Below are 23,684 nucleotides of genomic sequence, written 5' to 3' on the forward strand. Positions count from 1 at the left end.
TTAGCAGCATCAGTAGTGTTAGCAGCATCAGTAGTGTTAGCAGCATCAGTAGAGTTAGCAGCATCAGTAGAGTCAGCAGCATCAGTAGTGTTAGCAGCATCAGCAGTGTCAGCAGCATCAGTAGTGTTAGCAGCATCAGTAGTGTTAGCAGCATCAGTAGTGTCAGCAGCATCAGTAGAGTTAGCAGCATCAGTAGTGTTAGCAAAATCAGTAGAGTCAGTAGCATCAGTAGTGTCAGCAGAATCAGTAGTGTCAGCAGCATCAGTAGAGTTAGCAGCATCAGTAGTGTCAGCAGCATCAGTAGTGTTAGCAGCATCAGTAGTGTCAGCAGCATCAGTAGTGTTAGCAGCATCAGTAGTGTCAGCAGCATCAGTAGTGTTAGCAGCATCAGTAGTGTCAGCAGCATCAGTAGTGTTAGCAAAATCAGTAGAGTCAGTAGCATCAGTAGTGTCAGCAGAATCAGCAGTGTTAGCAGCATCAGTAGAGTTAGCAGCATCAGTAGTGTCAGCAGCATCAGTAGTGTTAGCAGCATCAGTAGTGTCAGCAGCATCAGTAGTGTTAGCAGCATCAGTAGTGTTAGCAGCATCAGTAGTGTTAGCAGCATCAGTAGTGTCAGCAGCATCAGTAGTGTTAGCAGCATCAGTAGTGTCAGCAGCATCAGTAGTGTTAGCAGCATCAGTAGTGTCAGCAGCATCAGTAGTGTCAGCAGCATCAGTAGTGTCAGCAGCATCAGTAGTGTTAGCAGCATCAGTAGTGTTAGCAGCATCAGTAGTGTCAGCAGCATCAGTAGAGTCAGCAGCATCAGTAGTGTTAGCAGCATCAGTAGTGTTAGCAGCATCAGTAGTGTTAGCAGCATCAGTAGAGTCAGCAGCATCAGTAGTGTTAGCAGCATCAGTAGTGTTAGCAGCATCAGTAGAGTCAGCAGCATCAGTAGTGTTAGCAGCATCAGTAGTGTCAGCAGAATCAGCAGTGTTAGCAGCATCAGTAGTGTTAGCAGAATCAGTAGAGTCAGTAGCATCAGTAGTGTCAGCAGAATCAGCAGTGTTAGCAGCATCAGTAGTGTTAGCAGCATCAGTAGAGTCAGCAGCATCAGTAGAGTCAGCAGCATCAGTAGTGTTAGCAGCATCAGTAGTGTTAGCAGCATCAGTAGAGTCAGCAGCATCAGTAGTATCAGCAGCATCAGTAGAGTCAGCAGCATCAGTAGTGTTAGCAGCATCAGTAGTGTTAGCAGCATCAGTAGTATCAGCAGCATCAGTAGAGTCAGCAGCATCAGTAGTGTCAGCAGCATCAGTAGTGTTAGCAGCATCAGTAGTGGTTAGCAGCATCAGTAGTGTTAGCAGCATCAGTAGTGTTAGCAGCATCAGTAGTATCAGCAGCATCAGTAGAGTCAGCAGCATCAGTAGTGTCAGCAGCATCAGTAGTGTTAGCAGCATCAGTAGTGTTAGCAGCATCAGTAGTGTTAGCAGCATCAGTAGTGTCAGCAGCATCAGTAGTGTTAGCAGCATCAGTAGTATCAGCAGCATCAGTAGTGTTAGCAGCATCAGTAGTGTTAGCAGCATCAGTAGAGTTAGCAGCATCAGTAGTGTTAGCAGCATCAGTAGTATCAGCAGCATCAGTAGTGTTAGCAGCATCAGTAGTGTTAGCAGCATCAGTAGTGTCAGCAGCATCAGTAGAGTTAGCAGCATCAGTAGTGTTAGCAGCATCAGTAGTATCAGCAGCATCAGTAGAGTCAGCAGCATCAGTAGTGTTAGCAGCATCAGTAGTGTTAGCAGCATCAGTAGTATCAGCAGCATCAGTAGAGTCAGCAGCATCAGTAGTGTCAGCAGCATCAGTAGAGTCAGCAGCATCAGTAGAGTCAGCAGCATCAGTAGAGTCAGCAGCATCAGTAGTGTTAGCAGCATCAGTAGAGTCAGCAGCATCAGTAGTGTTAGCAGCATCAGTAGAATCAGCAGCATCAGTAGTGTCAGCAGCATCAGTAGAATCAGCAGCATCAGTAGTGTTAGCAGCATCAGTAGAGTCAGCAGCATCAGTAGAGTCAGCAGCATCAGTAGTGTTAGCAGCATCAGTAGAATCAGCAGCATCAGTAGTGTTAGCAGCATCAGTAGAGTCAGCAGCATCAGTAGAGTCAGCAGCATCAGTAGTGTTAGCAGCATCAGTAGTGTTAGCAGCATCAGTAGAGTCAGCAGCATCAGTAGAGTCAGCAGCATCAGTAGTGTCAGCAGCATCAGTAGTGTTAGCAGCATCAGTAGTGTTAGCAGCATCAGTAGTGTCAGCAGCATCAGTAGAGTCAGCAGCATCAGTAGTGTTAGCAGAATCAGCAGTGTTAGCAGCATCAGTAGTATCAGCAGCATCAGTAGAGTCAGCAGCATCAGTAGAGTTAGCAGCATCAGCAGTGTTAGCAGCATCAGTAGTATCAGCAGCATCAGTAGAGTCAGCAGCATCAGTAGTGTTAGCAGCATCAGTAGTATCAGCAGCATCAGTAGTGTTAGCAGCATCAGTAGTGTTAGCAGCATCAGTAGTGTCAGCAGCATCAGTAGAGTCAGCAGCATCAGTAGTGTCAGCAGAATCAGCAGTGTCAGCAGCATCAGTAGAGTTAGCAGCATCAGTAGAGTCAGCAGCATCAGTAGTGTTAGCAGCATCAGTAGTGTTAGCAGAATCAGTAGAGTCAGTAGCATCAGTAGTGTCAGCAGAATCAGCAGTGTTAGCAGCATCAGTAGTGTTAGCAGCATCAGTAGTGTTAGCAGCATCAGTAGTGTTAGCAGCATCAGTAGTGTTAGCAGCATCAGTAGTATCAGCAGCATCAGTAGAGTCAGCAGCATCAGTAGAGTCAGCAGAATCAGCAGTGTTAGCAGCATCAGTAGTGTTAGCAGCATCAGTAGTGTCAGCAGCATCAGTAGTGTCAGCAGCATCAGTAGTGTCAGCAGCATCAGTAGTGTTAGCAGCATCAGTAGTGTTAGCAGCATCAGTAGTGTTAGCAGCATCAGTAGTGTTAGCAGCATCAGTAGTGTCAGCAGCATCAGTAGTGTTAGCAGCATCAGTAGTGTCAGCAGCATCAGTAGTGTTAGCAGCATCAGTAGTGTCAGCAGCATCAGTAGTGTCAGCAGCATCAGTAGAGTCAGCAGAATCAGTAGTGTTAGCAGCATCAGTAGTGTTAGCAGCATCAGTAGTGTCAGCAGCATCAGTAGTGTCAGCAGCATCAGTAGTGTCAGCAGCATCAGTAGTGTTAGCAGCATCAGTAGTGTCAGCAGCATCAGTAGTGTCAGCAGCATCAGTAGTGTTAGCAGAATCAGTAGTGTTAGCAGCATCAGTAGTGTTAGCAGCATCAGTAGTGTCAGCAGCATCAGTAGTGTCAGCAGCATCAGTAGTGTTAGCAGCATCAGTAGTGTTAGCAGAATCAGTAGTGTTAGCAGCATCAGTAGTGTTAGCAGCATCAGTAGTGTCAGCAGCATCAGTAGTGTCAGCAGCATCAGTAGTGTTAGCAGCATCAGTAGTGTTAGCAGCATCAGTAGTGTCAGCAGCATCAGTAGAGTCAGCAGAATCAGTAGTGTTAGCAGCATCAGTAGTGTTAGCAGCATCAGTAGTGTCAGCAGCATCAGTAGTGTCAGCAGCATCAGTAGTGTTAGCAGCATCAGTAGTGTCAGCAGCATCAGTAGTGTCAGCAGAATCAGTAGTGTCAGGAGCATCAGTAGTGTCAGCAGCATCAGTAGTGTCAGCAGCATCAGTAGTGTTAGCAGCATCAGTAGAGTCAGCAGCATCAGTAGTGTTAGCAGCATCAGTAGAATCAGAAAAATTAGAATCAGCAGAATTAGTAGTATCAGCAGAATCAGTAGTAGAATCAGCAAAATTAGTAGTATCAGTAGAATCAGTAGAATCAGGAAAATCAGTAGTGTCAGCAGAATCAGTAGAATTAGCAAAATTAGTAGTGTCAGCAGAATCAGCAGTAGAATCAGCAAAATTAGTAGTATCAGTAGAATCAGCAGTAGAATCAGCAGAATCGGTAGAATCGGCATCAGAATCACAATCATCATCATAATGAGTAGAATGAGCAGCAGAATCAGTAGAATCATCAACAGCAGAATCAGTTGAATCATCAACAGCAGTAGTAGAATCAACAACATAATCATTGAATCAGCAGCTGAATCAGTAGAATCGTCATCAACAGCATAATCAATAGAATTGATAGAATCAGCATCAGCAGTAGAATCATCACCACTCTCATTTTCCTATCATAACAATAATAACATCTGTAAAATTCAGCATAATCACTATCCTGTTCACGACTGACTCGCATGCTCTAGGTGTCTGTGTGTGTCTGTGTGCCCGTGTGTGTGTGTCTGTGTATGTCTGTGTGTGTGTGTATGTCTGTGTGTGTCTGTGTGCCCGTGTGTGTATGTCTGTGTGTGTATATGTCGATGTGTGTGCGTGTGTGTTTGTGTGCGTGCGTGTGTGTGTCTGTGTGTGTGTCTGTGTGCCCGTGTGTGTGTGTCTATGTGTCTGTGTGTGTGTGTTCCCGTGTGTGTATATGTCGATGTGTGTGCGTGTGTCTGTGTGTGTGTGAGGGAGCGGCATCGTAGAGGTTAGTGTGCTGCGCTAGGAACCAGACCGCCCTAGTTCGATTCCTGGTGCGGTGTGTAAACATTACTACTGGGGAGACAAAGGCGGCCGGGCGTGGTGTTGGCCACCCACCCTCTCGTGTGCCTTGCCGGCCTTCATAGGTGCTCGCTAACAGCACTTGCCCTCACAGTCTGTTAAGGCTATACGGGAGAGCTTTGTCTTGTGCGTGTGTCTGTGTGTGCGTGTCTGTGTGTGCGTGTATGTGTGTGTATGTGTGTGAGTGTGCGTGTGTCTCTGTGTGTGTATGTGTGTGTAAGTACGCGTGTGTGTGTGTGTCTGTGTCTCCGTGTATGTGTGTGTGTCTGTGTCTCCGTGTATGTGTGTGAGTGTGTGTACATGTGTGTGTACGTGCGCGTGTGTCTGTGTGTTCGTGTCTGTGCGTGTCTGTGTGTGTGTGTATGTCTGTGTGCGTCTGACCCGCACGCTCTCGCTGGAGATGGAGAAGGCGCGCTGCCCCTGCTGCTGCCCCTGCTGCTGCCCCTGCTGCTGCCCCTGCTGCTGCCCTGTGCAGTCTCTGGCCAGCACGTGCTCGCACGCCGAGCGGGACGAGAAGAAGCGGCCGTCGAACGACCTGAAGTGCGCGTGACCCGTCACCAGACACTCGCCTGCGCGCGTCGCGGGCGTGGGGAGGAGGAGGAGGGGGGGGGAGCGTGCGGTGCGTAGTAAACATCGTCACTGGGGAGACAAAGGCGGCCGGGCGTGGTGCTGGCCAAACACCCCCTCGTGTGCCGTGTCGGCCTTCGTACAGTGAGGAAAAAAATGTAAATCAATTTATAACATTTTTGAGGTGCGTTTTTCTGGAATTTTTTGTTGTTATTCTGTCTCTCACTGTTCAAATAAACCTACCATTAAAATTATAGACTGATAATTTATTTGTCAGTGGGCAAACGTACAAAATCAGCAGGGGATCAAATACTTTTTTCCCTCACTGTAGGTGGTATTCGCTAACAGCACTTGCCCCAACAGTCTGTTAAGGCTCTATGGGGGATCTTTGTCTTTGTGTGTGTGCGTGTCTACCTTCACACGTGCGGTTCGTGCAAATCCATGTTCCGCCCTTGCAGATGCTGTGATAAAACAAAATCACCGTAATCATTACCATCAACATCGCCATCATTACCGTTAACACCCACCACCATAACCATCGCCATCACCGTCTTCGCCATCTCACCATCAACATCACGAACATGCTGTGTATTTGGAGTTTGCGTGTCTCGCTCTCTCATCATCACGGTGGCTATGAGATGTTAACTACCTCGCCAGGTCTACAGGAGGTAGTGGGTTCGATCCCGACCCTGACGACGCCTGCTGCTGTATATTTGGAGTTTGCGTGTCTCTCTCTCTCATCATCACGGTGGCTAGGAGATGTTAACTACCTCGGCTGGTCTACAGGAGGTCATGGGTTCGATCCCGACCCTGACGACGCCTGCTGCTGCTGTATATTTGGAGTTTACGTGTCTCTCTCTCTCTCTCATCATCACGGTGGCTAGGAGATGTTAACTACCTCTCCTGGTGTACAGGAGGTCGTGGGTTGGATCCTGACCCTGACGACGCCTGCTGCTGCTGTGTATTTGGAGTTTGCGTGTCTCTCTCATCATCACGGTGGCTAGGAGATGTTAACTACCTCGGCTGGTCTACAGGAGGTCGTGGGTTCGATCGCGACCCTGACGACGCCTGCTGCTGCTGCTGTATATTTGGCGTTTGCGTGTCTTTCCCTGTCCCCGTGGTCGCGTGGATACTTAACCGGGTCCTCCGTTTTGTCCCTCCTTCCCCCCGCACCTCCGATTAGCGTGCCTAGCTACGTACGGTGCGAAAGACGTTCAACATACATCCATGGAATCGACACGCGTTGAGAGCATTTTAGCCGCCGCTACACATTTCCACGTGATGATGATGTCCGCCGCTTCTTCGAGCTACGATTTGTGACGGCCAGGCCGCTTCTGAAATGGAGCTCTAGTCCAGCAGCTCAGTGGTGAGTTTGAGTTTTAAAAAGGCGAGGGGATACCCCCCCCCCCCCCCCCCGAGCCCCAACTCACCAGGAGTTGCAGCCCTGCTCGATCGAGAACTCCGGGGGGAAGCGTCGCCCGTTATGGAAGCACGAGCACTCCGACTCGCGCACACAGCGGCCGCCGTCCAGCAACAGGCCAGCTGTGCAGAGGGTCACGGTCGGGGTCGGGGTCAGGGTCACGGTCGGGGTCAGGGTCACGGTCAGGGTCATGGTCGGGGTCAGAGTCACGGTCGAGGTCAGGGTCGGGGTCAGGGTCACAGTCGGGGTCGAGGTCAGGGTCACGGTCGAGGTCGGGGTCACAGTCGAGGTCGGAGTCAGGGTCACGGTCGGGGTCAGGGTCATGGTCAGGGTCACGGTCGGGGTCACGGTCGAGGTCGGGATCAGGGTCACGGAGGCAGTGTTAGGGACAGGGGGAGGGTTGTGAATGGAGCAACGGTTGGGGTTAGGGTCAGGTTTAAGGTCAGGGTCAGGTCTAGGGTGAGGGTCAAGGCCAGGTCTAGGGTGAGGTTTCAAGGTGTTTGGAGTTAGCGTTTGGGCCATGTCCAGGTTTGAGTTTACATTGGGCTAACAATTAGGGTTAGGGTTGGAGTTAACAAGATGTCATCTATTTAAGACTGGAAGCAGGTGGATTGCTTCACTATTCTGGCAAATCGCCCGATGATGCTGGATGTAATTACCAGCGAAATGCCAAATTGTAAATGTTGTGGATTTACTTTTCGACAAGCCGGTGGGCTGAAGAAGTAATCAATCTGGCGCTTGTTGTTTACGTGACAAACCTCACTGGCTGTGTCGGGTGGTGGATGGTTACGACACATTTATACTGACGCGATCAAACCCGAAAATAATATTGGTCGCGAAAGCTTAGCACGTGTTAAATTGGGGCTAGGGTCAGAGTTAACATTGGGATCGTGGTTAGGGTTAACCTCGAGGTCATGGCTATTGTTGGAGTCCGGGCACGTGTTGGGGGCAGCCTCACCTGGGCACGTGCACCCATCCTGGCACGGCCCCTCGTCGCACGCCGCGTCCAACGCGTGCACGCTCTGACAGGAGCGGGGGCACGGGGGGGCGCATGCCCGGTACTCCATCCCGGGTGGGCACGCGGGGGCTGCCGGGACGAAGATACAGATGCCCAGTAGAGCCTCATCAGACTGGCCGGCCCCATCCCCTTCGCTTCACTCAATCCAACCCACCGCCCCTCCACACACGAAATAAAACGTGAATCAAACCGATCGCTCGCGTTGCCCCCCCCCACGACCCGTCCCTGGTGGCGGCTGTGGCAGTGGTGGCAGTGCTGGCAACAGCGGTGGTGGTGGTAGTGGCGGCGGCAGCGGTGACGGTGCTAGTGGTCGTGATGGCGGTGACGGCGGTGGCAGTTGTGGTGGCGGTGGCAGTTGTGGTGGCGGTGGTAGCAGTGGTGGCGGTGGCTGCGGTGGCAGTGGTGGCAGTGCTGGCAACAGCGGTGGTGGTGGTAGTGGCGGCGGCAGCGGTGACGGTGCTAGTGGTGGTGGTGGCGGTGACGGCGGTGGCAGTTGTGGTGGCGGTGGCAGTTGTGGTGGCGGTGGTGGCAGTGGTGGCGGTGGCTGCGGTGGCAGTCGTGACAGTGCTGGCAACAGCGGTGGTGGTGGTGGTGGCGGCGGCAGCGGCGACGTTGCTAGTGGTGGTGGTGGCGGTGGCGGCAGTGGGAGCGGTGGCAGTTGTGGGAGCTGTGGCACTGGTGGCAGCGATGGCAGCAGTAGCAGCGGCGGTCACTCACCGCAGCCGGCGTCCACCACCCAGCGCCCCACCGGCACCCCGCGGTGCCCGCACGCCCGCGCGTACTCCAGCAGCGCCGCGCACCCGCAGCGGGCCCCGTCGGCGGGGGGTGCCCCCTCCCTGCCGTGGCGGCCGTGGCGGCGGCGGGGAGGAGGAGGAGGGGGAGCGGAGCCCCCCGGCGAGGGGCGGCACTCGCACGCGTCGCGCTCACACGCCGCGGCAAACGGCTCCGGGTCGAGCCACGGAGCGCAGAGCGCCGGAGCCGCTGGCGGGCGCAGCCGCGAGCAGAGGGAGGTCACCGTCTGTTGGGGGGACGGGGGGGGGGGTGCGGCGTGGGTGGCGAGCGACAGGGTCAGCAGGGGGTGTGGGTCAGGGTTCAGGGTGTGGGTCAGGGTTCAGGGTGTGGGTCAGGGTTGGGGGTGTGGGTCAGGGTGAGGGGTGTGGGTCAGGGTTCAGGGTGTGGGTCAGAGTTAGGGGGTCAGGGTGTGGGTCAGGGTGGGGGTCAGGGTTCAGGGTGTGGGTCAGGGGTGGGTCAGGGTTCAGGGTGTGGCTCAGGGTTGGGGGTGTGAGTCAGGGGTCAGGGTGGGGGTCAGGGTTAGGGGTGTGGGTCAGGGTTCAGGGTGTGGCTCAGGGTTGGGGGTGTGGTGTGTTGTCTGTGGTTGTTGTCTGTTGTTGTTGTCTGTTGTTGTTGTCTGTTGATGTTGTTGTTGTTTACCGTGGCGTCTGCGGCCGTGCACTCGTGGCTGGGTGGCAGTGCCCGCACGCAGCCTCCCTGCAGCGAGTCCCGCGCCCAGCTCTGGGCGAACTCGTACGGGTCCTCAGAGACGAACCCTGCGGGGGGGGGGCACGGGGGGGGGGGCACGAGGAGGGGGGGCACGGGGAGGGGGGCACGGGGAGGGGGGCACGGGGAGGGGGGCACAGGGTGGGGGGGGGGCAGCAAGGAGTGAGGCACACTAAAGGTACAGACACAGTCAACAGATATAGGGGGGTGAGTGTTGATGTGTAAAGAGACACGGATATACAAGTTACATGGGCAATGTTAGTCTATATGGACAATGTTAGTCTATGCGGGCAATGTTAGTCTATGGGCAATGTTAGTCTATGCGGGCAATGTTAGTCTATGGACAATGTTAGTCTATATAGGCAATGTTAGTCTATGGGCAATGTTAGTCTATGCGGGCAATGTTAGTCTATGGACAATGTTAGTCTATATAGGCAATGTTAGTCTATATAGGCAACGTTAGTCCATGTGCAATGTTAGTCTATGGGCAATGTTAGTCTATGCGGGCAATGTTAGTCTATGGGCAATGTTAGTCTATGCGGGCAATGTTAGTCTATATAGGCAATGTTAGTCTATATAGGCAACGTTAGTCCATGGGCAATGTTAGTCTATATGGGCATTGTTAGTCTATGGGCATTGTTAGTTCTAGATTTGAAGTTATCGTGACTGCAAGGATTCATACTCTTTGGGGGTTTTTTCGGTAAAGTCACGTAGGTAAAAAATTAAAATAGATTAAATCACGACGTTTCAGGCGCAACACAAGCGTCCTTCTTCAGGCGGGGACAACGTAGCGAAAGCACAACCGCTTAAGTGTGTCTCAGAGATGGCTGTGACGAGGGATTACATAGTCGCTGAGGCTTTGTGATGTAGATGGCAGAAGTAGATAAGCAAGCTAAGATTATGCAGCCTTTTTGTTATTTTGTTAGGGCAGGATAGGAGGTGCAAAAGCTAAAGAAGACCAAAAATCAGCGTGTGGTAATGGTGATGGTAGTGTGTGAAGCAGGGGGTAACGGGCTGGGAATATGGATATGTTTATGAAAATTAAATCTAAACTGGCTGTCTAGCAGTAAACTGCACGGCAGCTCAAGTTTAACTTGGTTAATTACATCATTCCACTAAATTTCGATTTAAAGCTTTCGTGACTGCAGGGATTCATCTTCTTGTTTCTTTCGGTAAAGTCACGTAGAAGGGAAGTAATAAAATAATAAAAATAAAACATAATAAAACAATTCTCACGACGTTTCGTAGCCGAAACGTCGTGAGAATTGTTTTATTATGTTTTATTTTTATTATTTTATTACTTCCCTTCTACGTGACTTTACCGAAAGAAACAAGAAGATGAATCATTCCACTAATTGCTCAATTTGAATCCGTGTGGGTTGAAGTTATGTCTATGTTTGTATATCTGGATGGCTTCATGGACAAATCTTTGGTAGTATCCAGGAGGCTTGCAGAGTACCTTGGTATCGGAGAACACAATGTCATGAGAACCAGCAGTATTATAACAGTGGTCAGCCAGGGCCGAAGAATTTGTTCTGCCATGTTTCAAATCCGACTTGTACTCGCGAATGCGATCAGAAATATGTCGTATCGTCTCCCCGATATAACAATCCCCACAAGTGCAACTCAGTTTGTAGACACCAGGGTACTGTAAGTCAGGAAGGACATCCTTTACGGATGGGATCAGATCACGGATCTTGTGTACTGTACTGAATCGGACCTGGATCTTGTGTTTGTTTAGAATTTAGGAAATGTTTTTGGTAACGCCTGCTATGTATGGCAATGTAATGATTTTGATCGGAGTCTCAGGGGGTTGTTTCTCCACAGTGGGAGAAACAGCCTGGCGGATAGCACGGTCTGAGTATCCGTTCATCTTGAGGGCACGGTGTACATGTTCCAATTTACTGGCCAGGTGGTGTTGGTCAGAGATGCAGTGGGCCCTATGGTATAGTGTTTTGATGCGGGAATTCTTTTGTGCCGGATGGTGGTGGGAATCAGGCTTCAAGTAGGAATCTGTGTGGGTGGCCTTCCTGTACACAGAATGTCCCAACGAGCCATTGGGCCTCCTCTCAAACAGAACATTCATGAATGGTAGCTTACCATCGTACTCCACTTCCATGGTGAATTTTATGGATGGGTGCATGGAGTTGATGTGATCTAGAAATTGGTTCAATGCTGGGAGGCCATGTGGCCAAATGACGAAAGTATCATCCACGTATCTCTTCCACAGGGAAGGACGTAGAGTGGATGTCTGGATGGCGTTTGTTTCAAATTTCTCCATGAAAACATTGGCTATCACTGGTGACAAAGTGGAACCCATAGGGGTGCCCTCATTTTGTTTGTAGAAGGTACCATTCCAGGTGAAATACGTGTTGGTGAGGCAGTGCCCAACCAGCGCAGGGACATCAGGGTTCAGTCCATGTTGGACTAAGTCTTCAATTATTGCTATGGTGTCAAGCACTGGAATCTTGGTGAACAGAGAGACCACATTAAAGCTGACGAGGACATCATCAGGGGACAGTACAATGTCCTTGACAAGAGAGACCAAGTGAGTTGAGTACTGCTGAGGTGGTCTTGCCAGTGAAGGGAAGTAGAGTATCCGACAGAAAATGGGCCAGTTTGTAGGTAGGCGAGTTGATCGTGGACACGATGGGCCGTAGTAGGGTACCTTCTTTATGGATCTTGGGAAGCCCATAGAATCTGGGAGGTCTCGCAGCCGAGGGTTTCAGGGAGAGCAGTTTGATTGGTTCAATTAGGGAAGTCGAACGAGTGATGATCTTGTTGGTTTTAGTAGTTAGGGTATTACTCGGATCTGTATTGATTGTGGATTAGCTGCCATCATTGAGCAAGTCCTGGATTTTATTGTTGCATGAGTTTTTATCCATGATGACAGTGGCATTGCCATTGTCGGCCGAGAGGATGACTATGTCATCCTTCTTTTTTCAATTTGCGAGTTCAGAACGCTCGTTTTTGCTGATGTTGCTAACGGGGTTCTTCGCATTCTTGAGGATAGTGGCTATTTCAGCGTGTTCGTCTCTATGGGCAATGTGTTTTTTTTCAGTGTTTTTATTACAAAAAGATTGCGGGGCCACGGCATTCCCACGCCCAGAGACCCACAGTAGCAGGACGCAAACAAATCCGCGGAGATCCACTGGGGCGCAGGGGAACCACGCGGAAGGGGAAGGAACGAAGGGAAGTAGTGGGGGCGGGGGGGGGGGCAACCTGTGGGGACCTCCGCTAGAGGGGAACTTCAAAGGCTTTGGACAATGATAGCCCATGGGCAGTGTTGAGTCTATGGGCAGTGTTGAGTCTATGGGCAGTGTTGAGTCTATGGGCAGTGTTGAGTCTATGGGCAGTGTTGAGTCTATGGGCAGTGCTGAGTCTATGGGCAGTGTTGAGTCTATGGGCAGTGTTGAGTCTATGGGCAGTGTTGAGTCTATGGGCAGTGCTGAGTCTATGGGCAGTGTTGAGTCTATGGGCAGTGTTGAGTCTATGGGCAGTGTTGAGTCTATGGGTAGTGTTGAGTCTATGGGCAGTGTTGAGTCTATGGGTAGTGTTGAGTCCATGGGCAGTGTTGAGTCTATGGGCAGTGTTGAGTCCATGGGCAGTGTTGATTCTATGGGCAGTGTTGAGTCCATGGGCAGTGTTGAGTCCATGGGCAGTGTTGAGTCTATGGGCAGTGTTGAGTCTATGGGTAGTGTTGAGTCTATGGGCAGTGTTGAGTCTATGGGTAGTGTTGAGTCCATGGGCAGTGTTGAGTCTATGGGCAGTGTTGAGTCCATGGGCAGTGTTGATTCTATGGGCAGTGTTGAGTCCATGGGCAGTGTTGAGTCCATGGGCAGTGTTGAGTCTATGGGCAGTGTTGAGTCTATGGGTAGTGTTGAGTCTATGGGCAGTGTTGAGTCTATGGGCAGTGTTGAGTCTATGGGCAGTGTTGAGTCTATGGGCAGTGTTGAGTCTATGGGTAGTGTTGAGTCTATGGGCAGTGTGAGTCTATGGGCAGTGTTGAGTCCTATGGGCAGTGTTGAGTCTATGGGCAGTGTTGAGTCTATGGGTCAGTGTTGAGTCTATGGGTAGTGTGAGTCTATGGGCAGTGTTGAGTCTATGGGCAGTGTTGAGTCTATGGGCAGTGTTGAGTCTATGGGCAGTGTTGAGTCTATGGGCAGTGTTGAGTCTATGGGCAGTGTTGAGTCTATGGGCAGTGTTGAGTCTATGGGCAGTGTTGAGTCTATGGGCAGTGTTGAGTCTATGGCAGTGTTGAGTCTATGGGCAGTGTTGAGTCTATGGGCAGTGTTGAGTCTATGGGCAGTGTTGAGTCTATGGGCAGTGTTGAGTCTATGGGCAGTGTTGAGTCTATGGGCAGTGCTGAGTCTATGGGCAGTGTTGAGTCTATGGGCAGTGCTGAGTCTATGGGCAGTGTTGATTCTATGGGCAGTGTTGAGCTATGGGCAGTGTTGAATCTATGGGCAGTGTTGAGTCTGTGGGTAGTGTTGAGTCTATGGGCAGTGTTGAGTCTATGGGCAGTGTTGAGTCTGTGGGTAGTGTTGAGTCTATGGGCAGTGTTGAGTCTATGGGCAGTGTTGAGTCTATGGGCAGTGTTGAGTCTATGGGCAGTGTTGAGTCTATGGGCAGTGTTGAGTCTATGGGCAGTGTTGAGTCTATGGGCAGTGCTGAGTCTATGGGCAGTGTTGAGTCTATGGGCAGTGTTGAGTCTATGGGCAGTGCTGAGTCTATGGGCAGTGCTGAGTCTATGGGCAGTGTTGAGTCTATGGGCAGTGTTGAGTCTATGGTGCAGTGTTGAGTCTATGAGCAGTGTTGAGTCTATGGGCAGTGCTGAGTCTATGAGCAGTGTTGAGTCTATGGGCAGTGCTGAGTCTATGGGCAGTGTTGAGTCTATGGGCAGTGTTGAGTCTATGGTACAGTGTTGAGTCTATGTGCAGTGTTGAGTCTATGGTGCAGTGTTGAGTCTATGGGTAGTGTTGAGTCTATGGGCAGTGCTGAGTCTATGAGCAGTGTTGAATCTATGGGCAGTGTTGAGTCTATGGTGCAGTGTTGATTCTATGGGCAGTGTTGAGTCTATGGTGCAGTGTTGATTCTATGGGCAGTGTTGAGTCTATGGGCAGTGTTGAGTCTATGGTGCAGTGTGGAGTCTATGGTGCAGTGTTGATTCTATGGGCAGTGTTGAATCTATGGGCAGTGCTGAGTCTATGGTGCAGTGTTGATTCTATGGGCAGTGTTGAGTCTATGGGCAGTGTTGAGTCTATGAGCAGTGTTGAGTCTATGGGCAGTGTTGAGTCTATGAGCAGCGTTGAGTCTATGGGCAGTGCTGAGTCTATGGTGCAGTGTTGATTCTATGGGCAGTGTTGAGTCTATGGGCAGTGTTGATTCTATGGGCAGTGTTGAGTCTATGGGCAGTGCTGAGTCTATGGGCAGTGTTGAGTCTATGGGCAGTGCTGAGTCTATGAGCAGTGCTGAGTCTATGGGGAGTGCTGAGTCTATGAGCAGTGTTGAGTCTATGGGCAGTGTTGAGTGTATGGGCAGTGCTGAGTCTATGGGCAGTGTTAGTGACATTACGAACATTAATTTCCCGTAGCCCACGTCGCGGCCGTTGGCGGATACCAACAACGGTAACTATTGTCATTATTTCCAACGCTCGTCGTCATCATCGTCGTCGTCGTCGTAATCATCGTCACCATCATTGTCGTCGCCTTCATCATCGTCATCGTCGTCGTCATCATCGTCACCATCATTGTCGTCGCCATCGTCATCATCATCGTCATCATTGTCGTCGTCATCATCATCGTTATCATCATCATCGTCGTCGTCATCGTTATCATCATCATCGTCGTGGTCATCGTCATCATCATCGTCACCATCATTGTCGCCATCGTTATCATCATCATCGTCGTCGTCATCGTTGTCATCGTCATCATCGTGGTCATCGTCATCATCGTCGTCGTCATCGGCCCCCACCTTCCTGCGTGCGCAGGTCGTCGTAGGCCCGCCCGTTGCCGTCCCCGCACAGGCCGCACGTGGCGTTGGCGAGTCGCGGCGCCAGCAGCAGCGACAGCGTCGGCCTCCCCGGGACCCTCGCATCCCCCTCCTCCATCCCCCCCTCCTCCTCCTCCACCCCCTCCTCCTCCACCCCCTCATCCTCCATCCCCTGGACGGACGTGACCCTGGTGCCCGTCTCCAGGTGCGCGCTCACGCCCAGCGCGTCGCTGTGAAGCAGCAAGCCGCCGCCTCGCCTCTCCACGAACACCCCCGAGGCGGCTAGAGGCACGGGGGACCTGGGGGGTCGGTGGTGGTGGTGGCGGTGGTTGTGGCGGTGGTGGTGGTGGCGGTGGTGGTGGTGGCGGTGGTGTTGGCGGTGGTGGTGGACGGGTCAGGGGGGAGAGGGGGAGGTCAGGACCACGGGGTCGCCGTGGCTACTGCGTAGCGATGGAAGTTCCACGATGGGTCCAGCCTGATGAAAGTGTCCGTCGTCGTAACAGAGAAGACACTGCAGCCCGTGTTGACGACGATGAAGCCGGATTCTAGTTGTGTCTTTGTCCCACTGCCGCTGCCCGTTGGGATAGTGGGCTATGCTGATGAGTCCCAATTGGGATGAAGCCGGATTCTAGTTGTGTGTCTGCTCAACTCTGGAGTCGGTGGTTCTGAACGACACCGCACGTTCAGTTATTTTCATCTGGTGGTCTGGAATAGGCTGTGTGAGTGACCATGGGTGTTTGTGGGTGAGCGGTGGTGCAGCGGTTAGCGCTACGCTGCGCTACGAACCTGGCGACCCGGGTTCGATTCCCGCTCACGGCCAACACCGGTGACGATTATTTGAACCGGTCCTAGGCCTCTCCTAGGTCGACTCGGCCTCAAATTAGTATATGGTGCGATGTGTAAACATCGCCACTGAGGAGACAAAGGCGGCCGGGCGTGGTGTTGGCCACCCCCTCGTGTGCCGTGTCGGCCTTCATAGGTGCTACTCGCTAACAGCACTTGCCCCTACAGTCTGTTACAGGCTACACGGGGGATCTTTGTCTTTTGTAGGTAGGTGCGTGGGTGAGTGAGCGAGTGAGCGAGTCGGTGGTTCCATAGCACAACACGACCACACCTTCAGTTCCTTTGAGCTGGTGGTTTGGACAAGGCTGAGAGCGTTTGTACACGCAATGCAGCACATTCTGTGCGTGTGTGCGTGCGTGTGTGTGTGTGCGCGTGCGTGTGTGTGCGCGTGTGTGTGCGTGTGTGTGCGCGTGTGTGTGTGGGCGCGTGCGTGCGTGTGTGTGTGCGTGTGTGTGTGTGCGTGCGTGTGTGTGCGTGTGTGTGTGCGTGTGCGTCTTGTTCACTGCGCTCTTGCCAGTCAGGACCAACATCATCGGAACCTGCTGCTGACGACCCATTTGCTGCTGATGATGACTCACAATGCTGATGCTGCTGTTAATGATGCTGCTCATGACACTGATACTGCTGATGACACTGATGCTGTTGACGATGACTCACAATGCTGATGATAATGATGCTGCTCATGACACTGATGCTGCTGATGATGATTCACAATGCTGATGCTGCTGACAATGATGATGCTGTTGATGATGACGACTCTGACGATGCTGATGGATGCTAATGATGCTGCTGCTGTTGATGATGACATCTCACGCGTGTCCGTCCAGGATGCAGGTTCCATTGGTGAAGAGTTGCAGCTCCAGGGCCTGGGCCGGAACGTAGAGCGACAATCCACGCGCCTCTCCATCCTCGTAGCTCACTGTGGCGGGGGAGAGTGAGGCGGGAGAGAGAGAGGCGGGGGAGAGAGAGAGGCGGGGGAGAGAGGCAGGGGAGAGAGAGGCAGGAGAGCGACGATATTGTGGGCCGACTCCTTTTGCGAACGGTGGTTGAAAAAAAAAGAAACCCCAACCCCATACCGGGCTGGCACGGTTCGGGTAAGCCGGTTGAAGCGAGTGTGCGTGCATGCGTGCGTGTGTGTGTGCGTGCGTGTGTGCGTGCGTGTGTGCGTGCGTGTGTGCGTGCGAGTGTGCGTGTGTGCGTGCGAGCCAGCGCTCACCCAGCAGGGAGAAGGAGTTCCCCGCGCAGTCTCCCGCCAGCTGGTAGCTGCACACGCCGGAGAAGTCGTACACGCTGCCGTCGAACGTGTGCACCCAGCCGGGGCCGAACAGGCTGCACCGCACGGGCCGCTCGTCGCCTTCTCCTGCGCCAAACACAAAGTTCCCCGTGTAGCCTCAACAGACTGCTGGGGCAAGTGCTGTTCGTAGCGAGGAGCGGCGCCTATGAAGGCCGGCACTGTGGGGCACGGATGGGGGTGGGTTGGCCAGCACCACGCCCGGCCGCCTTTGTCTCCTGCACCATCATCATTAGAAGCGGCAACAGCATCATCGGCACCCAGCATCAGGGAGGGAGGGGGGCGAGGGAGGGGGGCGAGGGAGGGGGGCGAGGGAGGGAGGCGAGGGAGGGAGGGAGGCGAGAGAGGGAGGGAGGTATGGGGGCGAGGGAGGGAGGGAGGGAGGGGGGCGAGTATTTTGGTTGGGTTCGGGGTCACCACGGCGCAGTTGCCGGATGCGCGCGGCTCCGTGTGGCGCCACGCAGGGAGGAGGAGGGCGGTGTGCGTGCGACAGGGTGCCCGGAGCGCGGGTGGTGGTGGTGGTGGTGGTGCTGCTGTTGTTGCTGCTGCTGCTGTTTTGTCTTCGTGCCAGTGAGTCACAGTCCCTATGGCTCGCGGGAATTCCTGTCCCAGGGGCAGAGACCTCTTCCCACCACCCCACCCATCCCGACATCCACCACCACGACCACCACCCCACCCATCCCGACATCCACCACCAAGACCAGCCCTGCCCCCACGTCTTACTGGACATCTTAAAAGCTCTTCGAATTCCTCCAGTATGGATACATATCCTGATTCTTCTTCGTCTTCCCTTTGTCACGATGACAATGGTCAGGCAATGCTCGGGCATCGTCATCATCGTTGTCATCATCGGCATCATCATCGTCGTCATCATCATCGGTGTCATCATCATCATTGGCATCATCGTTGTTATCACCGTCATCATCGTCGTCGTCATCATCATCGGTGTCATCATCATCATCGGCATCATCGTTGTCATCATCATCATCGGCATCATCGTTGTCATCATCATCATCATCGGTGTCACATCATCGGCATCGTTGTCATCATCATCATCGTCCTCATCATTGGCATCATCATCGTCGTCGTCATCATCGCCGTCGTATTAATTGTTGTCATCATCATCAGAGATGAGCAGCTACCAATAACATCAGCAGTGTGATCGTGATGATGATGTTGATGACGATGATGTTGTTGAATGGTAATTATCGGTGGGCGACATCACCATCATCATCATCACCGTCATCATCACCGTCATCACATGCATCATCACATTCATCATCATGATCACCGTCATCATCATCACCGTCATGATCATCATCACCGTCATCATCATCACTGTCATCATCACCGTCATCACATGCATCATCACATTCATCTTCATGATCACCGTCATCATCATCACTGTCATCATCACCGTCATCACATGCATCATCACTGTCATTATCATGATCACTGTCATCATCATCACCGTCATCATCACCGTCATCACATGCATCATCACATTCATCTTCATGATCACCGTCATCATCATCACCGTCATCATCACCGTCATCACATGCATCATCACATTCATCATCATGATCACCGTCATCATCATCGTCATCATCACCGCCATCACATGGATCATCACCGTCATCATCATGATCACCGTCATCATCACCGTCATCATCATCACTGTCATCACCGTAATCATCACCCTCATCACAGTACCGCCTGGATCTTTGTGTCATTCAGGAGGTCCGGTGGACCGGCTCTGGCTCCTGCCACCATGAGAGGTGGACATTCCTCTACTCGGGGCAGGAGACTTTCAAACAACAGGGTGTGGCTCTTCTTCTGAATAAAAGAATGAAGGGGGCGTGGCAGCGTGGCGGTGAGGTGTGGGAAGCTGTAAGCCCCAGGCTACTTTGGGCTCGCCTTCCCATGAACCGGAGGCGAGGAGTGGTGGTCGTGGTTACTTATGCCCCCACCGAAGACCAACATCCATGGAGGGATGCAGGCAAAGCCGATTAGTCAGATGCCTTCTATGACCTCCTGTCACAGGTGCTGGCTAAAGAGTACCGGGGAATTTCCATTTGGTACAGATACAATGGGAGGCTGATCGATGCCCGAGTGCAGTCAAGGGATGGCTCTCTATTGGTCAACCACGTTATGTATGCCGATGATTTGGTAATTGCTGCTCATTCACACACAACTCCCAATCGGTGATGGGGCAGTTGTAGAGAGAGTGGAGAGTTTCCCATACCTGGACAGTGTGCTCATGACCGGCTCCGGTTTAACAGCAGAGGTCTCACTCCGAATCAGTCGAGCGGCAATATCTTTTCATCGGTTGCGTAACGCTGTGTGGAAGCTACTTGGTCTGTCGCTCCGCACGAAGCTTCAGGTCTTCTCGGCCACGGTCATTCCCTCCCTTTCTCTACGCTTGTGAAACGTGGACCCCCCCTAATGGAACATCTCCACCGGTTAGAAACATTTAGGCTGGCCTGCCTACGATAAATCCTGGGTGTAACCAGGCTGGATTGTGTGAAGAGCTCACAAATCCTTGAAATATCTGGGCAAAGTCCCATCGGTGAGCTCCTCCGGCAGGCAAGGCTGCGTTGGCTGGGTCATGTCGCCCACATGCCCAGCCACCGCATGCTCAAACAGCTTTTGTTCGGCCGGATAGAGGGGGCTAAATGGGCATGGCACGGGCTAGAGATGGAGTGATGTGGTACAGGAGGACGTGGAGCTGAGTGGACTTGCCGATGACTGGTACCAGCGGTGTCAACATCGGCCTCAGTGGAGGAGGCTCGTGAAGAACGCTACTGGGCAGTTGGAGGCAGTCGCCCTCCAACAACAACGGAGGGCGGAGGAGCGACGCTCACAACAACGAGCGGAGCGCCGGGTGGCTAAAGCACAGCAAGTCGGCACAGTAGGGGGCACAGGTGGTGCATCAGCCAATCATCTCAGTCACTCGACCTGTGACCTCCTGCCAGTGGGCGTTCGACACTTCACGTGGCCTCAAGGTGCACATGGCCTGGCACAAGCGTCGTGGTGACGTCACCGCCACTTAGTGGCGAATGGCGGTTGTTGTTGTTGTGTGAGTGTTTGAGTGACTGCGTGTATGAGTGTGTGAGTGTCTGAGTGAGTGGGGAGCGGTAGTGTAGTGGTTAGCGCGCTGCGCTATGAACCCGGCGATCCAGGTTGGAATCCCGCTCACAGCCACCAACGCCAGTGACGATTATCCGCACCGGTCCTGGGTCTCCCCTCGGTCGACTCAGCCTCAAATGAGTACCTGGTACGGTGTGTAACGTCGCCACTGGGGAGACAAAGGCGGCCGGGCGTGGTGCTGGCCACCCACCCCTCGTGTGCCGTGCCGGCCTTCAAAGGTGCTCGCTAACAGCACTTGCCCCAACAGTCTGTTCAGGCTATACGGGGGACCTTTGTCTTTGTGTGAGTTATTGAGGACCGAGCAGGAATTGAAACTTGGTAAAGATAAATAAACAGAGCGACAACTGACAAAGGCCCCCCGTGTAGCCTACGTGGACTGTTGAGCCAAGTGCTGATAGCGAACACAAACTTTTGCCAACACACAGACACAGACAAACCAGATACAAAGACGAAGATCCCCCGTATAGCCTCTAAAATACTGTTGGGGCAAGTGCTGCTGGCGAGTAGCACCTATGAAAGCCAACATGCACACACAGACAAGACATTTGCCAAGCTAAAGCTTCCCCATCAATAATTACGTAACAGACTGTTGGGGCAAGTGCTGTTCGCTAGTGCCTGTTCAGACCCGGCACGGCACACGCGGGGGGGTGGTGGTGGTGGTGGGGGTGGTGGTGGTGATGGTGCTGGTAATGGTGGTGGTGATGGTGGTGGTAATGGTGGTGGTGATGGTGGTGGTGGTAATGGTGGTGGTGATGGTGGTGGTAATGGTGGTGGTGATGGTGGTGGTAATGGTGGTGGTGGTGGTGGTGGGGGTTGTGGTGGTGATGGTGGTGGTGATGGTGGTGGTAATGGTGATGGTGGTGGTGGTGGTGGTGGGGGTGGTGGGGGGGCAGCACCACGTCCGCCCGGCCGCCTTTGTCTCCCCAGTTGCTGATGGTTGACACACTTCACCAGCTACTCATTTGAGGCTGAGTCAAACCAAGTGGAGGCGCAGGACCGATTCAAATGTTCACTGTCACTCTTGTTGGTGATGGTGGTGGGGGTGGTGGTGGTGTTGGTGGTGGTGTTGGTGGTGGTGATGGTGGTCGTGAGCGGGAATTGGAATCGGGGTCTCTGGCCGTGGTCGTAGGGCGGCGTGCTAACCGCTGCGCCACCGCTCCTCACGACGTGCTAACCACTGCGCCACCGCTCCTCACGGCGCGCTAACCGCTGCGCCACCGCTCCTCACGGCGCGCTAACTGCTGCGCCACCGCTCCTCACGGCGACCCCACACACAGAGGCACACCGACGCTGGGACACGTCTCGGCACAGCAGGCGACTCGATCATTCTTTGACGCGTCCTCTCCTCTCGATGCCTCCATTCATCCCGTTTCCGCGACGTGGTCATTGATAAAAAAAAACAACGCGAATTCCCATTCATAAAAACATATCCACGCGCGCGCGCCAGTAAGCAGCACCCATTGACAAACAGTACACAGACAAAGATCCCCCGTGTAGCCTCTTTGGGGCAAGTGTTGTCAGCAAGCACCTATGAAGGCCAAAGATCACGAGCCGTGCCGGCCTTCATAGGCGCTGCTACTCGCTAACTACTGGCTAACAGCGCCTGCTCCAACAATCAGTCCAGGCTACACGGGGGATCTTTGTGTTTTGTGTGTTGGGGGGGCGGTGGCGTAGCGGTTAGCGCGCTGCGCTACGAACCCGGCGAACCGAGTTCGATTCCCGCTCACGGCCAACCAACGCCAGTGACGATTATCTGAACCGATCCTGGGCCTCCTCTAGGTCAACTCAGCCTCAAATGAGTACTTGGTGCGATGTGTAAACGTCGCCACTGGGGAAACAAAGGCGGTCAGGCGTGGTGCTGGCCACCCACCCCCTCGTGTGCCGTACCGTCCTTCGTAGGTGCTACTCGCTAACAGCACTTGCCCCACCAATCTGTTCAGGCTACACGGGGGATCTTTGTCTTTATCTTTATGAACTTACCTTGAATTTCGCTCGCCGCGGTGAGTAGAGCGAACAGGGCGATAGACACCAGCTGGGGAGAGAGCACAACGCCGCGGGTTTCAGGTGCCAAGTTTGCCAGAGTGAAATGGTGAGTGAGATGGTGAGTGAGTGAAATGGTGAGTGAGTGAGTGGGATGGTGAGTGAGTGAAATGGTGAGTGAGTGAGTGGGATGGTGAGTGAGTGAATGAGATGGTGAGTGAGTGAGTGGGATGGTGCGTGAGTGAGTCATTGAGATGGTGAGTGAATGAGTGAGATGGTGTGTGAGTGAGTGAGATGGTGAGTGAGTAAGTGAATGAGTGAGATGGTGAGTGAGTGAATGAGTGAGATGGTGAATGAGTGAGTCAATGAGATGGTAAGTGAGTAAGTGAGTGAATGAGTGAGATGGTGTGTGAGTGAGTGGGATGGTGAGTGAGTGAGTCAATGATATGGTGTCTGAGTGAGATAGTGAGATAGTGAGTGAGTGAATGAGTGAGATGGTGAGTGAGTGAGTGAGTAAGATGGTGAGTGAGTAAGTGAATGAGTGAGATGGTGTGTGAGTGAGTGAGATGGTGAGTGAGTGAGATGATGAGTGGAATGGTGAGTGAGTGAGTGAGATGGTGAGTGAGATGGTGAGTGGAATGGTGATTGAGTGGGATGGTGATTAAGATGGTGAGTGGAATGGTGAGTGAGTGAGTGAGATGGTGAGTGGGATGATGAGTGAGTGATGGTCGGCGAATTAAATGGTGAGTGAGGGCATTGCGTTGTATGCAACTTGGTCGCAGAGACGTCCACACACATTCCCACTAAGTGTCACATCCATGCACACTGAGTGCCACATCCACACACACTGAGTGTCACAGACGTGCCCTTCACATACCTTGGCCATGCCCTTGCCTACAGACATTAGACCCGTGAGGGTGCCGCTGTTGATCGCCACCACCACCAGCACCACCACCACCAGCACCAGCAGCACCACCAGCACCACCAGCAGCAGCAGCAGCTACCGCATTTGTACGGATCCAGAGGCGGAGGAGGAGGCAAAAGGAGGGAGGAGGGAGGAACAGGAGGAGGAGCAGGAGGAGAAGGAGGTGTGAGAAAGAGGAGGAGGAGGAATGAACAGCAGGAGGAGTGAAGAGGGGAGTGAGCAGTGAGTTGGGATTCTCCGAGTTCGTTTCTCACGGTTCGATTCCCACCCCGCTCTTTCCCCTATTGCCTGCAACAGAATGTTGCCAGACGACAAACTACAGACGACGTGTTGTTACTTGACCCGGTGAAGC

The 23,684-nt window shown here is 52.8% G+C and overlaps 1 protein-coding gene across 1 annotated transcript in view; it reads right to left on the reverse strand.

Annotated features, from left to right (window-relative positions):
* Positions 1-23,422, reverse strand: part of LOC133360295 (von Willebrand factor-like) — a gene marked incomplete at its 3' end in the record, with an annotated part of 41,478 nt that extends 18,056 nt beyond the window's left edge. Inside the window, exons 1-11 of the mRNA XM_061578938.1 lie at positions 23,285-23,422; positions 22,408-22,459; positions 17,203-17,346; positions 16,800-16,905; positions 15,126-15,442; positions 9,087-9,202; positions 8,373-8,673; positions 7,596-7,724; positions 6,648-6,759; positions 5,632-5,678; positions 5,032-5,219 (exon numbers count right to left, since the gene is read on the reverse strand). Coding sequence (XP_061434922.1) covers positions 5,032-5,219; positions 5,632-5,678; positions 6,648-6,759; positions 7,596-7,724; positions 8,373-8,673; positions 9,087-9,202; positions 15,126-15,442; positions 16,800-16,905; positions 17,203-17,346; positions 22,408-22,459; positions 23,285-23,311 — 1,539 coding nt within the window. The remainder of the gene's footprint in view (positions 1-5,031; positions 5,220-5,631; positions 5,679-6,647; positions 6,760-7,595; positions 7,725-8,372; positions 8,674-9,086; positions 9,203-15,125; positions 15,443-16,799; positions 16,906-17,202; positions 17,347-22,407; positions 22,460-23,284) is intronic.
* Positions 23,423-23,684: the final 262 nt, after the last annotated feature.

The sequence above is a fragment of the Lethenteron reissneri genome, chromosome 68, assembly GCF_015708825.2.
Source record: "Lethenteron reissneri isolate LAM-NWPU_2019-01 chromosome 68, ASM1570882v1, whole genome shotgun sequence".
NCBI classification, from domain to species: domain Eukaryota; kingdom Metazoa; phylum Chordata; class Hyperoartia; order Petromyzontiformes; family Petromyzontidae; genus Lethenteron; species Lethenteron reissneri.